At 49.5% G+C, this 16650-nt stretch overlaps 1 protein-coding gene across 2 annotated transcripts in view; it reads right to left on the bottom strand.

The window, feature by feature from the left end:
• The window catches only part of XDH (xanthine dehydrogenase), a 38073-nt gene that overhangs the window by 2915 nt on the left and 18508 nt on the right, over positions 1 to 16650 (bottom strand). The window contains exons 13-34 of one of the 2 annotated variants that reach the window (XM_078609861.1): positions 15407 to 15516; positions 14731 to 14918; positions 14280 to 14442; positions 13437 to 13526; positions 12734 to 12903; positions 11792 to 11915; positions 11038 to 11160; positions 10657 to 10753; positions 9633 to 9757; positions 9044 to 9177; positions 7972 to 8059; positions 7774 to 7860; positions 6492 to 6683; positions 5672 to 5817; positions 4789 to 4870; positions 4510 to 4605; positions 3534 to 3662; positions 2235 to 2309; positions 1811 to 1863; positions 1418 to 1532; positions 717 to 782; positions 206 to 394 (exon numbers count right to left, since the gene is read on the bottom strand). In XM_078609861.1, the coding sequence (XP_078465987.1) occupies positions 206 to 394; positions 717 to 782; positions 1418 to 1532; positions 1811 to 1863; positions 2235 to 2309; positions 3534 to 3662; positions 4510 to 4605; positions 4789 to 4870; positions 5672 to 5817; positions 6492 to 6683; positions 7774 to 7860; positions 7972 to 8059; positions 9044 to 9177; positions 9633 to 9757; positions 10657 to 10753; positions 11038 to 11160; positions 11792 to 11915; positions 12734 to 12903; positions 13437 to 13526; positions 14280 to 14442; positions 14731 to 14918; positions 15407 to 15516 (2642 nt within the window). Of the gene's footprint in view, positions 1 to 205; positions 395 to 716; positions 783 to 1417; positions 1533 to 1810; positions 1864 to 2234; positions 2310 to 3533; positions 3663 to 4509; positions 4606 to 4788; positions 4871 to 5671; positions 5818 to 6491; positions 6684 to 7773; positions 7861 to 7971; positions 8060 to 9043; positions 9178 to 9632; positions 9758 to 10656; positions 10754 to 11037; positions 11161 to 11791; positions 11916 to 12733; positions 12904 to 13436; positions 13527 to 14279; positions 14443 to 14730; positions 14919 to 15406; positions 15517 to 16650 lie in introns of those variants that run through there. The other variant, XR_013587721.1, reaches the window with a different exon arrangement.

Here is a 16650-nt window from a genome sequence, read left to right as displayed (position 1 = left end):
ATCACGCATCTCTCGGGAAGTGTTTCATGGGACGTCTGTCGTGCTGAAGTGACAGGGTTCCGTCAGAGTACAACTCTTAGAATTCTGGACCCTATCTTGTTTATCTCGCCCACGTGAAGTGGCTCTTAACGTGTTGACACACTGCACACAGCTCCTCTCGTGTTTAGTGCAGGCAGCGCGTGCGGGCCGTGCATCTCCGCCGTACCTTGGACGAGTACACGGCGCGTTTGTTGGGCGCGCTCCGCAGGAGCGACACGTGCAGGTGCTCGGGGGCGTCCCCGAAGGCAGGGATCTTGTAGGAGCCGGGCCCCCGTGTGAGCAGCGACCCCTCCGGAGAGTAGCGCAGCTCCTCCAGCACAAAGAGGCCCAGGCCCTGCATGAAGCCGCCCTCGATCTGCATCCACGCGCATGCATAGGGAACTGGCTCTCACGCGGTAGGGAATGTCCAAGAAGCGTTTCATCAAAACTACTCCATGCTATGTTGCCCTTTGCTCCCCCCAGAAGCAACTTCTGAGCAATTCAGGAGGTGCTCCGGTAATGAAGAAGTTATGCATGAGATTCCGGCGCCGTGCGTGCAGTGCCGGTGCAGAATGCTGATTTGTGTCCTGCGAGCGATGCGACCGGGATTGTACAATGTCGTATGCATCAGTAGATCAGACTGCGCGTAGTGCTCTGATGAAATATAAAATCAGAACTGATGCAGGATGGACGCAAACCTGGCCGACATCGATGGCTGGATTCAAGCTGTTGCCAACATCCATGACGATGTCGGTGCGGAGAGTCTGCAGAGAGAGAGACACGAGCGTGAGTGTGACTGCAGCACACAGAGTACAATGCTACACAGTGACCTCACACATTGAAGCAGGCACGGGGCAGCGCCGTTGTGTCCTTGTGATAGCAGCCTGTACTTTGCTTCTTCCTCACGGAGAAGACGAGGTGCCCATGGGCATTGAACTATATTGCCGTGCGTCTGGTCCCATGGTGAGTCCACAAAACCTGAAAGTGCTCACACCCTGGACTCGGCTTGTTTGGGCTTGTTACACGATAACCGGTAAACCTCAGAACTGATTACTAGAAGTCGTTCTGTGATCAAATCTTGACTTAAAGCTTTCGTGACTGCAGGAATTCATACTCTTTTGGTCTTTCGGTAAAGTCACGGAGATAGAAAAATAATAAAGAAAATAATAAAAAATCACGACGTTTTGATTGCAACACAAGCAATCGTCTTCAGGTGAAAAATACAGCAGGCGAACTGCTGAGGCAGAATAAATATTTCTCCTGCTGTTCTCTAACAGGAAGGGTTGCTGGTGCTTTGGGAGATTCTTAAAAAATATTTGCCTAATGATCCCGATAGCATGATCAGGGCACAGTTGGAGAAAGAGACAAAACTGTTTCAAACTGTGTTCTCGAACCTCACCTGGGAGGCTCCGGTGAGGCAGTCCACTTCCACCTCCGAGCAGGCCACGCCGATTGTGAAGTAGTTGAATGGCTTGCCTTCGTTCTTCTCCCAGTCATAATAAATGTCTGGAGTCCTGTGAATGCAACGCACGCAGTGCACATTGTCATCAGCCTCGTTCTCTCCACGTCTGGATGAGAGTTGGCATCCCACGTGGTCCGACGCCATCTGTCGTGCTCCTGCAACATAGGCCGATCTTACCACTCAATCTCCACGGTGGACATTCTCTCTTGTGTGAATACACTTTGTGCGCGACTGCAATGTTTTTCTTTCAAACAGAACTCCCATTGTAACAATATCAGGAAGTAACGCAGTAACTTAAGGTATCTGACTTGAGGATGCAAGACTTCATACCTGTAGAAACCAGTTGTGGACAGGCTTATGCGGTTCATGTAGGCCTTATTCACCTGTGAGCACAAGCCAACCACATTTAATAATTCAATAGAATGCCAATTGGGGTACAGTATGACTTATAAGGTACACAAATAATAATTCACAGTCAACATTTTGATTACAATAATCACTTAAAACCGACCACATCATGGTCAAAGATGAATACTAACAGCCAGGGGTTTGTGTGGCAGTTTGTTAAAAGACGCATGCTCCACGTTAGGTTTTTTTGTTAAATATTTCACGTAAATTACATTACTTTAATGATGTGTCGATAAATGGTTTTGTGATCAACATTGGTGTTGCACAGCACTGTTACTGACAAATAGTTGACTATCAGTGGATTGAGCAACTCGATTGTGGCAGTGTTAGGGGAAGGAACTCAGACCCAGTCGCGCCAGGAGCCTGAAGGGTTCTCTTCTTTGAATACGGCCAAGCGCTCGAGCAGGGTTGAGCAGGCAATCTGCACAGGAGACAGAGCCACTCAGATTCTACAGCAGCTGCACACAGTTACCGGGCATGGGCAACAACGTCCAGAGTTGCAGTTTGCTGCGTCTTAATTCTTGATATTTCACTTGTCAACAGAGAGGACAAGTTGGTTGTACAACCAAAAAAGAAATAGGCATTACGAGACCTGGATTAAGCACAACATTTTTTTATTTTACTGAGCAGTTGTCCAAGCAGTAGAAAGAGCAAGCCGTGCTGTAGAACACCCTTTGCAGTAAATCATCACTGGGCGCCACGACTCCACGGCCACTGCCCACCGAGCCGGCCGCGCTCACGGACCGAGCAAGTGGCTCGGTCTGTATTCCCACTCCAGTCTCACCACCGGGGCCGAATGTGTGGCCACCTGGACGGAGGGAGCTGCACAGTGACCTGCTGCTTAGGCCGATTCCAGGGCCACGTTTTTGAAAAAACTAAAATAACCTGATAAAGAGTTTTATCTTCGGGGAGCCTAAATATACATTTTTATTATTTTCGAAATAAGGTTCAAAACCTGCAGTCAAGATTTAAGGTTCAAAACATTAACCTTATTAAGCCTGCCCATCTGTTTGTCTAGAAATATTATGTTTGTCTAAAATATTCCTTGCAGTCACGAAAGCCTCAAATCTAGAATGAGGGGAGTACATAACTCAATGAAGAAAACTTGAGTTTTAAGTTGTGTTGCTATGAGGGACTTTCCCTAGAGACAATAGCCACTTTGATGATCAAAGGATCGCCCAAGGCCTGGACACAAAAAGCAGCGCTAGAAGCATTTGCCTCAGTGTTGGCTCTATAATGGCTGCGGCGTTCAGAGCTCCCCTCCATCTTCCCTCTCCTCCTAGTGACATCACTACATTATCTCGCACCGTCACGCTTCATGAGCTCCGTGACATCGTCTCGTTATGTGGCTTTAAACGTAAAATACATACTTCCGAGGACAAATGAAGGATGTAAAGCGTGACAGAAGCCATGCCTTAAACGTGATTTTCTTCCTTTACAATCTTCCCTCTGGCCATGAAGAGGTCCGGGAGGCTCCAATGCCACAGGGCAGTCTGGCTCTTGAAGCGTTGGTTTTAGCGATAAGCCGTGTTGCTGGGCTATTCTCACAACACCCCACTGTGACTTGGGTCTACTTAATGACCACTAGTTTGCATGCATTCAAAGCTACAACAGCCATACAATCGTGGATTATTACGTGCCATACCTTCACAGCCATCCCATTGAGATCCGAGCTGACAGAGGCTGCCGTAGGGGATGTGTTGGGAACGGTGTTTGTGCTCGTCTCGCTGATATGAATATCAGAAATCGGGATACCCAGGCAGCGGCTGGCTACCTGTGATACATGTACACACACGCACGCATAGATGCTACATGTACACACACGCACGCATAGATGCACGCAACAATGATACAGGTAGCTTTACAGTGCGATCGCAACTACATTGCGATCGCAGCTATCAGCATAGCAATGTATTGCAACAAAGTGGAATAGTCTTAATTTTAGAACTTTCGTGACTGCAGGAATTATTATTTGTTTCTTTCGGTTAAGTCACGTCTAAAGATAAAATAATAAATTAAATTAAATAATAGAATACGACGTTTCGATTGCAACACAAGCAATCATCATCAGGTATAGTTTTCTGGTTATATTTTATGTCGCTATTTCATTATACCTGATGATGATTGCTTGTGTTGCAATCGAAACGTCGTATTCTATTATTTAATTTAATTTATTATTTTATCTTTAGACGTGACTTAACCGAAAGAAACAAATAATAAAAGTGGAATAGGTAAATTATGAACAGAGACAGCCCTCTTGTTATTTTGCTCCTTGCAAATTTCTGCGTCATTTCCACCGACAGTGGCAGCCATGCTGGCGCTATGCTGGGTGGTGCCGTTCCCACGGCAGACTGATCCTCGCTGGGTCTCCACGCTGCCCTTGGCTACTTTTACGAGTGACAACGACTGCGGACCAGTCGTGATGACGCAAGGGTCAAACCAGAAGTGAGGCGCAAGTCTCACCGCGTTGCCACGTCATTTGGCTCAACATCTCATCTGTGAGAGCGTCATAGTTCCCGGGCGAACGATTGTACAGACAATAACCCCTCCACACTCAACCGTCGCTCCCCTTGGTCGAACGTACAGCCCCTGCCAAGGAGGAGCAGTGGTAGGCCACACACCTGAATCATCTTGGTGTGCAGGCCCTGGCCCATCTCTGTGCCTCCGTGCGCCACCAACACCGTTCCGTCTTTGTACACGTGGACCAGCGCGCCGGCCTGCACGGAGCACACACAGGCACTGTGAGAGGACAGCAGTGCACCGTTGTGACAGAGTCGAGCACTGTGACGGGGCCACCTTATCGTGTGTGCTATACATACATGGTGCTTCGTGTGCACGTTCAACCACGACCCTTTACCACGCGCTCGCCATGAATGCTGCCAGTGCCACGTGATACACACCTGGTTCAAGAACTTGGCGGTGAAACTGATGCCGAACTTGGTCGGTATGACTGCGATGCCACGCTTCCTCCACCGATTCTGCCTGCCAAACACGAAGTCTGTCATCATTACAGGAATGATTGCACTCTATTACAACATTCACGAAATACTCTCAAGATGCAATTATGTTTTCAAGCTTCATTCCATTGTTACTTTCTAACCAAGTATGTGCTGCCTGAGATGCATGATCTCTTCAGCAAGGCAGACAGGGACAAAAGAAATGGAGTCGGGATCATTGTTAATATTTTTCTTGTTCACCCGGGAGTCTTGGAGGGTCCTGCCAGGTTTGGCAGGCAGGGGGAACGTTGCCGTGTGTAATCCAATTGCAGTGAATTCCAGCATTGGGATGTTTGGGCAATACCGGAAGAAACGGAAGAACCCAGAGGAAGCCCATGCAGAAGAGAAAATAAATAAAAAACTCCACACACCGAGGTGCCCGAGTCAGGTATCGAACCCAGGCACATTTCCCCACTGCGCTATCCTGCCACCCCATGGTGACCTCGTGACACCAACAAACGCACTGCTGTGCTTTGCTCATCAGTGGCGTTGCTGCTGCTGATGATGAAGCTGCGTGGCAGCCTGCCGTGCTATGCCTACCACACAGCAGCAACGTCAAACACTCTCATATTCGCCATTTCTAAATTTTGTTTGGATTGAAAAGTCATCCTTGCTGCTTAAAAAAATGGTCATGAATAAATCAGACAAATGCTCAATGTTAAAATGGCGTGGCCATCTGTAATAGCTGGTATTAATTTGGGATCGCGGGTTTCTTGGCGTGTATGTGGTGCGCCATGCATCACGAGAGTAACACGTGGCTGTGGCTTGAGCGTCAGACGGGGGGTACCTGTTAAAGTCTTCTACGTCCACACAGCGCTGCGTGTAGTTCGCTTGCTGCAGGCACTCATCCCAGCAGCGGTCCAACGTGAAGTCCGTCAAGGGCTGATTAAAGTGCGTCAAGTCCCCATCTGTGTACATGTTCACTTGCCGCACCTAGAGGCCAATTGCCAGGATGTTTTGATGGGATCAAGGGTGATCACGAGCCAACATTCGTATTCATGACTTGACACTCGAACCAGGCCCGGGCCCAGCTTGTATCGGACGGGGGGCTACTAGAGCCGTTGTGTGGAGGACCACCACAGCAGCGATTCACGGCTATGGAAGGGAGAGATCTTGGGTCGTGCCAAGAGACATTTGGTGATGCAGGGCCCACCCCAGTACCTCCTAGCGCCGGCCCTAAGTGTAAATCCTCGTATTAGTTGCCCCTTATCCTTTTGCCCGGGCCAGTACACGAGTCCTCTAACGATCTGCAGGATATCTATTCCAATTACCTGTGTGTTGTTAACACCTCCCATCTAGGGTTGAATTCAATAACACATCAACTTTGTTTATCTGTGACTGTAGTGGATACTCAATAACTCCCTTAAAGATGCTCAAATGGCAAATAAATGCCTTGTTAAGTTGTTTTGCTACTAGGGGCTTAGCATTGGGTGGGACTCTCCTTTAAGTAGCGTAAAAAAGACAGCCATTTCTGATGGCATTGCGGGATTCCACGCGCCAGTTTCCCTATGAGTACGAGTATAGGGGCACCAAACGTGCTCAATCGTAAAGTCATGTTGAAGCTTTACACAATGATTAAAATCCAGAATTTCAGCTTCTCCACTGACCTCATGGGGTGGCAGATTGAGGGTCATGGCCACGTCCGTGATCCAGTTCTCCGCGATCAACATTCCCTGCGGGGCCCCGAAGCCACGGAAGGCCGTGTTGGACGGGAGGTTCGTACGACAAACGATGCCTCTGCCACGGATGTTTGGGATGCGGTAAACGTTGTCCATTTGAAACAGAGCGCGTTCCATCACCTGCCACGCAGAGCACTCGCACCGCTCAGCCGAGCCAGGACACAGCTTGCATTGTGGGCATATTGTCTCGTCTGAATTGGTGCAGCAACTCTGACACTTTTATAATATATGAATGAGGAGAGTGGCAAGGGGAGAGTGATAAGCAGCAGTGTCAGTGGTGCATTGACCATCGTGTAGCCAAGTCGCAGCAATATACAGCAGTAGACATGACGCACAATAATAAATAATTCCGGGAGGGGAAGGACCCAATGTGATGTTTTGAAAAATATTCCGCTTGCATACCCAGGAAAACCTCACTGAGTGTCAAGACTCTTTTTCATGAGGGTCCTGCCAAGTTTTCATAGCAGCAGGTGATGTCGCTGCTGTGTGTAATCCCAATTTGCAGATATTTATTTGACATTGGGGTATTTGGCCAATACCAATGACATTGTATGTATGCAAGCCCTTTTTGCATTGATCCACAAGGGTTACCAATATCCCACACCCTGGTGGCCAATTTTCCAAGGAAATATTATTTTTAGAAGCCACTAAACTCCACATACACACACTAACACTCTCACCCACACACTCTGCAGAACAGAAGGAGAAGAAACGCCACAGGAAGGTGAATGCATTGCCACGAGGAAAAAGTGTTACCACGATGCCACCCTGCCGCCCAGGATGACTGGGGATGTTGATATGCTACCTTGATTTCTGGAAAGGTGCGCAGAGGGACCGGGCAGGGACCGGTTAAGACTCAAGCCGTCTAAACTGTCATCTACTGTTAGATTTAGAGCCAGTGAAAATATTCAAGATAAAAAAAAAATTCCGTTGCATTTATGGATGGTCTCTCAATTCTATGTTGGATTATTTCGATTTTTTTAGTGCGAGGTTTGAGAAAACCATATATGTACACTATATATTGAACTTCTTTCGCACTGTACATAGCCAACCATGTTAATCGGAGCAGTGGGAGTTACATTTGGCAGCACTAGAGGTGATGGAATAATTCCCAGCCGTGAAAAGGGCAGGAACTCGAGAATGCAGTTCCTTGCTTTATATAATCCAAAGGTGGTGTGAAGATGGCACCATGTAGAGTTGGGATACGTACAGAAGCTGACAGATCCAGGCTGTTGCCGCCATTGCTGTACATAACCACATCCAGTGCGATCACTCGACCATCGTTCATGAACCCCACCTGCAACACAGCCATGACAAATATACTCTGTCCTTTTTCCACTTTGGATCTGTGCAGTAACCATCCTGAGATACAATGTAGCAAAGCAGTGGAGGATCTGCACGACGGTACCTTATACTTGCCCAGGAATGGGTGCCGGCCCCCGGTGATGAGCATGTCCTCGTCGCGGTCCAGCATGCAGCGCACGGGCCGGCCCAGCCTGCGCCACGCACAGCAGCACAAAGCACCGTGGGCTCGCGGCTTGTGCTCGCTCGTGTCTCACCGTGGGCGTCGTGGTGCCGGGGAGAGTTTGAGCGTTCCCCGTGGAGACGCAACGTCACGTGGGCGCGCCAAATCCCAGCTTTTAAAAAGACCGCCGCTGAAGAGCTGAGAGATTTAAATCCGCATGTGACGAGGAAACCTTTCCCAATGGAAAAATGAATGCGGGCTCCACAACTTTGCGTGTCGTAAACTCTAATCGCAAAAGCCGAGTGTTCAGTCAAACACGCAGAACAAGCAAAAGCGAAGGCATGACACAAGAGATGTGTGGCGACGTTGCTGATACCCACTATCTGGAGGAGTCCCCATGCGGCCTGGATGTGAGATCGCGAGCTTGAGCTGCCGTATCTTGGCGTCAGTGTCTCACGTGACGCTGGGAGGAACTATAATCTCCATTTCCACCACATATGATGAACCACAGCTGTTGCATGCGAGAGATAACCCTTGTGCTCAAGTGGATTTCCTCGTGTGTGCCGGGTGTAATTCTAAATGTAATACTTTGTGCACATGCCTGTTATCCAGCACTGTGGAGGAAGTGAGGATTGGTGAATCATTGACATTTTGTCAAACTTCCTTCCCCTGGGCTTTGAGGAGGAGCCATACCTTAGCTCGCCAGGAGAAGGCGGGAGAGGAGAAATGTGGACTCCACCTGTTCTGTCTGTATGGGAGAGAGCGTCGCCCCCTCTGGGTACTCTGGGTTGTGCCATATAGTTTCATATAGAGGCCCGCAGAGCTTTGGCAATACTTGCCACCGGCTCCTCATCGCCCGGCTGCTGCTGCCTTCCTGCTTGTCTGTGGATCCTCCTCCTCGCGCCTCTGAGCTGTCCTCTCTCTCTCTTCGAGAGCGAGCGGATGCCGTGCAGCGGCGAGTTACAAGTTGACGTTAAGACGTTAGATACGACGCTGCGTGTGCGGCACCACTCACCGCACCGCTGCCACCGCCACGGCGTTGGAGAGCATGCAGGCGCGGCTCTCCTTGCCGCCGAAGCCACCGCCCATGCGGCGCACGCGGCACAAGACGCGGTTCGCCGGCACGCCCAGCACCTCCGCCGCCTCCAGCTGCACCCCCCCAGCCAGCACGATTGTTTAATATCACGGTTGTTGTTGTTGTTGTTATTGTTGTGAGTCCGCTTGTTTACCCAGGGAAGCCAGGCTTTCGCAGTAGCATGTCACGGTATGATATGTCAACTGAATAGTCTGCAAGTAATTTGTTAGCTCTAGATTTGAAGCTTTCGTGACTGCAAGGATTCATATTCTTAGGTTTACCGAAAAAACCTAAGAATAATTTGTTAGCATTGGGATGTTTGGCCAACGCGAGTTGGGAATCAAATCGAGGCGCAGTGGTAACACTCGTGCCTCGTTGCAAGTAAATTACACGTAGAAACATCGACCCGTACTGTGAACATGTGGCGGGACCCTCCTGAAAATGAGTCTTGAAACTCGGTGGGGCTGTGCAGGCAATCTCTCCTGTGTGAATGTGTAAATGTGTACGTGCACACGCGGGCAGGACACACCTGTGTGTTGGTGGGCGATTGAGAAGAAGAGAAGATCTCGATCTCCCCATTCTCGCCCTTGGGAATGACGAGCGAGCACTGCGTTTCCAGGTAGAAATGCTCCTGCCCCCCGATGTGTATCTCTCCTGCGAGGGGAAGCCAGCACGTCAGACCAACCATGTCCACAGCTCGGCTCCTCGGGGCAGATACTTGCACGGATGTGGATACATTGCAAAACCTCCACATTGTTTAGAATGTCATGCAATACACTCAATTATATTAAAAGTATTACAGTGAGCTTTATTACTCCAGAATTAAATACGATACTCGTTCCGATCCACAGGCCACACGAGAACACTGTCCATCGGTATTCACCACAGCACCAACACCGCACGTCAGTATTCACCACAGCACCAACACCGCACGTCAGTATTCACCACAGCACCAACACCGCACGTCAGTATTCACCACAGCACCAACACCGCACGTCAACATTCACCACGGCACCAACACCGCACGTCAACATTCACCATGGCACCAACACTGCACGTCAATATTCACCACAGCACCAACATCGCACGTCAATATTCACCACAGCACCAACACCGCACGTCAACATTCACCACGGCACCAACACCGCACGTCAGTATTCACCACAGCACCAACACCGCACGTCAACATTCACCACGGCACCAACACCGCACGTCAATATTCACCACAGCACAAACACTGCACGTCAACATTCACCACAGCACCAACACTGCACGTCAGTATTCACCACGGCACCAACACCGCACGTCAGTATTCACCACAGCACCAACACCGCACGTCAACATTCACCACGGCACCAACACCGCACGTCAGTATTCACCACAGCACAAACACTGCACGTCAACATTCACCACAGCACCAACACCGCACGTCAAACTCCACACAGAAAGCCACCTGAGGTGGGGATCAAACCTCGGGCTTTTTGCTGTCAGGCACATGTGTTATCGCGGCGCCATGCAGAGTCTCCACAAAGCGTGTCTGGTGAGGGACCAACCTTCCACAATGTGGTCTGCCTCAGCAAAGCCGGACTCCAAGTTACCCTTCAAGATCTGTCTCTGCTGCTCATAGAACGAATCCTGGGCAATGGCGTCCTGCAAGGAGAGCAACCGTTACAATTCGCTCGCGAGCGCGGTAGCGTGTGTCGCCACTGTGAGGAGATCTAAACACAGTGACTAACGACACACGCCTGTACCATCTCAGTTTAACCGCCTCCAACATACGCAGAGTAGCAAAACGTCGTCCCACTCTGACAGCTGGACAGTGGCCGAGCGCCATAACAGAAGAGAGACAAGAGGTGTGACCCTCCACTTGTGGGGCTCACAATAGCCTGCTCCACAGTGTGCACTGTCACCAGCACGCCCAGCGAGTGTCTCACCTGCATGGTGATTATGACGGGCTGCAGGTCTTCGTAAGTGACCTTCACGGCTTTAGCAGCACGCTGGGCGTGCATCTGTGTATCGGCCACCACAGCCCCGATCACATGACCTATGCACGTGACCTGATGCACAGCACCCGCAACACCAAGTCAATATTGATGCGACATGTCACAATGTCTTCGCTTCGTACTACAGACTGGAAAGTGAAGCATATTCCACGCGCAAACAGGTTTGTATTGTCAAGAACCCTCCACCGCCCCCCCCCCCCCCCGATCCAGCCAAACAAGTTAACTGTCCACTTGTAGGAGCGTTTACTGCGCCACTTGTCACTGTTTCATCTCACAGAAGGGAGTCGCCTATGATTGCTATATCTTATCCAAATCGAGAAATTCGATTTAGTGGTATAATCTTAGAATTTGTAAAATGTGGACCCTGACGCCTGCACAGTGGCCTCCTCGGTTTCAAGGTCGTTGCGGGATCTTTAACATCTGCTGTGAAGCAGACGTCGCGTATTTTGATGGTAAATAAAATTACAGTTTAACAAAAAGCCCACGTTAATGCTGAACACAAGGCTATCCAACGCAATTCAACATGATGTCACTTGCCAGTTGAAGATATAGGACAAGGATGGCAGCTTATTTTCATTAAGCAAGAATTCTAGATTTGCCCTGTGGATTATTTCCCTCTCTGTTCGGGGAGGAGATGCATGGACGGGCCAATGAGGAGACATGCGCCGTGCAGCTGCAAACTCACCTTGCCGTCTGCGAAGACCGTCTCGTCGTGGAAGATGCCACTGTGGTTCATCCCAGGCACGTCGCGAGCGCCGATAAACGCCTCGACCCCTGGGAGGCCGAGCGCCTCCTTCGCGTCGATCGCCCTGCACGCAAGGGGCCATCGGCAGCAAATGGAGGTGGACACGGAGCGTGGAGCTCGCCGCTCGTGAAGCGACAGAAAGTGTGCAGCGAACCCGCGCCGGGCAGACAGCGAGGGTTGGTGAATTGTCCGCTTTCATCAAACTCCCAAACCTGCCGGGCTGCAAGGTCGTCATCTTATGGCTCGCCAGGGTATGATGGCAGTACAGCAAGTGGGTACGTTTCAATCCATATTCTATCGGTACGGGGAACGAGTGTTAGCCCCTGAAACGTGTAGGTTTCCTCCCAAATGTATAAACACTTATTCGTGGAGTTGGCCAAACATCCTAATATAGGGCCACAGGGCTTGGGCACCTCTTAATGTAATTAAACTTTGCAGTGCGTGACAAAAACACATCGCCCAATCATGCAAAACTATTGGAAATTATGTCTGTAAAACAAAGCGTCTTCCTTCCTGATAACATTGCACTATAAGAATGGTGCAAATACTAAATGTGCTAATTCTTTTATTTATTTACTATTACTACACGTAACATATTTAACAAAGAAAGTCTCACTGAGTCTCAAACTCTTTTTTAGGAGGATCCTGCAAAGGGAAATGTCGTTCCCGTAATCCAAATTGAGTAATTTGCAGGTGATTGTTCAGCAATTACATAGCATGATTTTAGCTTTGGAAGGAAACCGGAGAACCTGAGGAAACCCATCCAGAACAGGCCGCCTGAGTTGGGAATCGAGCCCAGGGCCTTCTTACTGCGAGCACAAGCGTCACTGAACGTCACAACTGCGCCACTCTAATAAGCCGGCGCTCGCTGAGAGGGCCTACGTGATGGCGGCGTGCGGCCGGGAGCTGGTGACTAGGGCCATGTAGAGCTCGTTCTCCAGGCGCGGCAAGTCATCGCAGTACCCTGCCTCCCCGCTCGTGTGCAACGCCGCGGCCACGTGCGGCACCGGGCGGCCCACGGCGTCCTCCGTTCGCTGGCCGAGCGGCACCTCCTGCGGAGAAAACAAACTTCGCGTCAGCCGACGCTGTGGCACCGTTACAGGCCGCAGGGGAAAGCACCGTTAGCAACAAGGCTGGCACGACGCACGGGGCGTGGGTGGTCAGCCGCCCTTGTCTACCTGGTGGTGATGTTTGCGCCGCGCTCGGTACTAATTGTTATTGCTGCGCTCGTTTACCCAGGAAAGTCTCAGTGAGTCTCAATACTTTTTCAGGAAGGTCCTGCCACGTTTTAACAGTAGGGTGTGATGCTGCTATGCATAATCCCAATTGAGCAATTTGCAGATACGTATCTGCATTGGGATGTTTGGCCATAATCAGTTACATTGTGTATTATTCTAGCTATGGGTGAAAACCGGGAACTCGAAGGGATGTGGGGGGGGGAGAACACAAACTCCACGCAGAAAGGCGCCCGACTCAGGAATCAAACCCAGGAACTTCTTGGTGTGAAGAACGAGTGTTACCACTGTGCCACGTTGTCGCTTAATATATGACACGCGTGTTCTTGTAAGTAGGAGTGTACACATACCTGGTAGAGTTGCATGCTCTGTATCAGCTTCTGCTGGTAGGGCTGAGTGGCACTTATGTGCTCTGGTGGAATCTGTGAGATGTCCTCATCCTACAAGTATCAGGAAACATACACACTATTAGGCACATGCCACTGAATTGATTCATTGATTAAAATAAATTCATAAGCTCACAATACACGTATTTTTATATTGTGCCTGAAAACTGATTATTTGCTATGTATGCAATTTATATGCCAATGTTGCATTTGAACTCATGGTACACAACCGTACGAAAAAAGCGACGGTTAAAACAAGTTACAAAATAATCTATTCTTCAACTAAATTGTTTCCCTAAGCCATTGCAATTCACAAACTTGCGGGGATGAATCACACAAACTCACATTCTCTGTTGTGTTTTGGAGCTCTCACCATGCAGATTTGTACTTCTTCTCAAGAGCGTTGATTACTACGAGTTTCATTCGTGCCCCTACGAGCCGGTGCAGGGCAGAACGAGCACGAAAAGACCAAGGGGGAGATGGCAGGATGAATTGGTAGAGTGAGATGTGAGGGCGGTGGATTAGACTGGAGAGAAATTGAAGTTCATGGAGAGAGAAAATCTGAGCAACTGCCCCACGCAGTGGGGGCTTTGTCTTGCCATGGGCGAAAACTGGTGAACCCGGAGCAATCCCATACAAAACAAAGGGGAAAACATAAAAACTCCACACAGATAGGCCTCCGAGTCGGGAATCAAACCAAGGCCCTTCTTGCCATGAGGCACAGGGTTACCAATACGCCACCACCTTGATGCCCAATTTTCCAAGAAATAAAAACATCTTTAGAAGTCACTCCATTTATCTACGCACCTGTTCATGCAGCTTTCTTAGCACGGTCCAGTAAAACTTGAAGAAGAAGCTGGGAACAAGAGTTTGTCGAAAAGCCACCATGCCTCCTGGAGCTGTAGCAGAGAGCGGCAGTTCCTTCACCAGCACGGCACAAACGTCAGTGAGCAGAGACTCGTCCCACAGCCTGCAGCCGACAGCACACATCATACACACATAACGTCAAGCTGACAGTAGGGTGCGTGGTGCTAACACTGGTACCTCACAGCAAGAAGAGTCTGGCTTCGATTCCCAACTTGGGCGCCTAATTGCGTGTAGTTTGTATGTTCTCCCCTGTTTTGGGTTCTCCGGTTTCTTCCCATAGATAAAGAAAAATATAATGTAACTGGTATGCTGCAAATTAACCTGCAAATTACTCCATTGGAATTGCGCGTATCAGCATTTCCCCCAAGTCAGGACTACCGACGCGGCTTGCCTATCGATGAAGGTATTGGTGGCCGCCTGTGAAATGGCCCTCGTGGTGGGTGCCATGCCCCCGTAGGCCAGGCTGAGCTCGGCGACGCGCAGTGAGGCGGTGTGCAGGCGCACACGCATGCCGGCGTTCACGATGGCGATGTCGTCCTCGTGTCGCTGCGCCTGCTTGAAGGCCATCACATATTCTCTCTGGAATGTCACGAACGTAAATGAGCAAAGTAAAGCTCTGAATGTGGAACATGCGGAGTGTAAAATCGGAAGTGAAAAAATTACTTCAAATTTCAGATTAAACATCAAACACATGGACATTTTCAATTACGATTGTCACCTCTTTATCTTCGCACTTTCATAAGACGTGAAAATTTCAGTGACTCGTCACAAAGACAGATACATTTAAATCTCAACATTATTAAAATCTCTCATCAAGTCCTGGCAACCACGCACGTGGCTTGTGGCATCAGCACGAAGCCAAGCCAATGGCCAAATACAACACGCAGAAATCCCAGAAATTCCCAAAGAGACAAGATGAAGAGCCAAACAGATCCCCCCGAGAAGGATCAGTGCAGAGAGAATGCCGCACAGAAATAAAACGCAGAATTGCACAGACAGACAGCGACACTGGCGAGAGAAGCCGGGCACCGGTGGATAACGCATGGCGCGGAGCGAGCGTCACGCACCGGGCGGGAGTAAGGCACGAACACAGCCAGCAGCAGCTCGTCACTGCGCAGCAGCGTCTGCCTGTATCCCGTAAAGAAGGAGCCGTCCATCGGGACGACCCGTGTTCCGGCTGGGGAAGGGGGGGGGAGTCAGGGGGGGAGGTGGGCGATAATGCAGAGCCAACATCAGTGACGGATGTCTGAAGCAATTCTCGGCCTCCCTTAGGTCAACTTAGTCTTAAATGAGTACCTGGAGTCGTGAGTAAAAATTGCCACCGGTGAGACAAAGGTGGCCAGGCATGGTGCTGGCCACATCACCCCATCGTGTGCCTTGCCAGCCTTGATAGGTGCTCACTAACAGCACTTTTCCCAACAGTCTGTTAAAGCCACATAGGGAGTCTTTGTCTTTGGTGGGCAACACGGACGGCAGGCGTCGCAGGGGGTGTGAGGAGATGCGTGGGGTGGAGGCGCAGGCGAGGATGGACGAGACGGTGGGCCACGCAGCACGCGGGTAACACGATGCTGCACAGGAGCTTCGTTGTCTCGCCTCCTGGTACCTTCTGTACGACCTAAACACAGCAATGTTTCTATCCTCCAAACAACGTGGACAACATGGGATGGATGCAGCAGATGGGAAGCTGATAGGAAAAGTGACTACTTACAGAAACTTTGTGTAGCAAAAAAAATACAAGGCTCTCCTATACTTCATTGGAATTGCAGATGCTGTAGTTAGGGTACAAATGTATGAAAGCATACTTAGGGCCTTCACTGCTCGTTCAAAAGGTTCATGGCTTGCATCCAGCGTCAGCTCTGATTGAATACTGCAGGTGGCGTGTTAACCATAAACAATTCTACGCAACGTCTGCTTCCCAGTGGACTTTCAAGATCCTGTGATGTATTTCGCAAGATTAGGCCATAGTGTGCCAGCATCATGGTCCAAATTTCCCAAATTCTTGGTTTTTTCGGTAAAGTCACGTAGAAGGGAAATAATAAAATAATAAAAACAAAACAATCAAATTCTCACGACGTTTCGATTGCAACACAAGCAATCATCATCAGGTGTGAAAAACACAGCAAGAACATTTTGAAAAAAGTGGCGTTTCGTTCATGAGGCTATCCACATTTACAAACACAGAGGCAATTTCAACCGAGAAGACGGATTCTGGCTTAGCAATCATTGGAAGGATGTGATAAACCATTTCGGGTCTTTATTGATTGTGTTCACGCTTACGGTGACTTTCAGACCGCATTCCATTCTCCTTTTC

The sequence above is a fragment of the Lampetra planeri genome, chromosome 33, assembly GCF_965212315.1.
Source record: "Lampetra planeri chromosome 33, kcLamPlan1.2.h2, whole genome shotgun sequence".
Lineage (NCBI taxonomy): Eukaryota > Metazoa > Chordata > Hyperoartia > Petromyzontiformes > Petromyzontidae > Lampetra > Lampetra planeri.
Note: the sequence above shows the minus strand (reverse complement) of the source record. Positions and strands in the feature narration are given on the sequence as shown.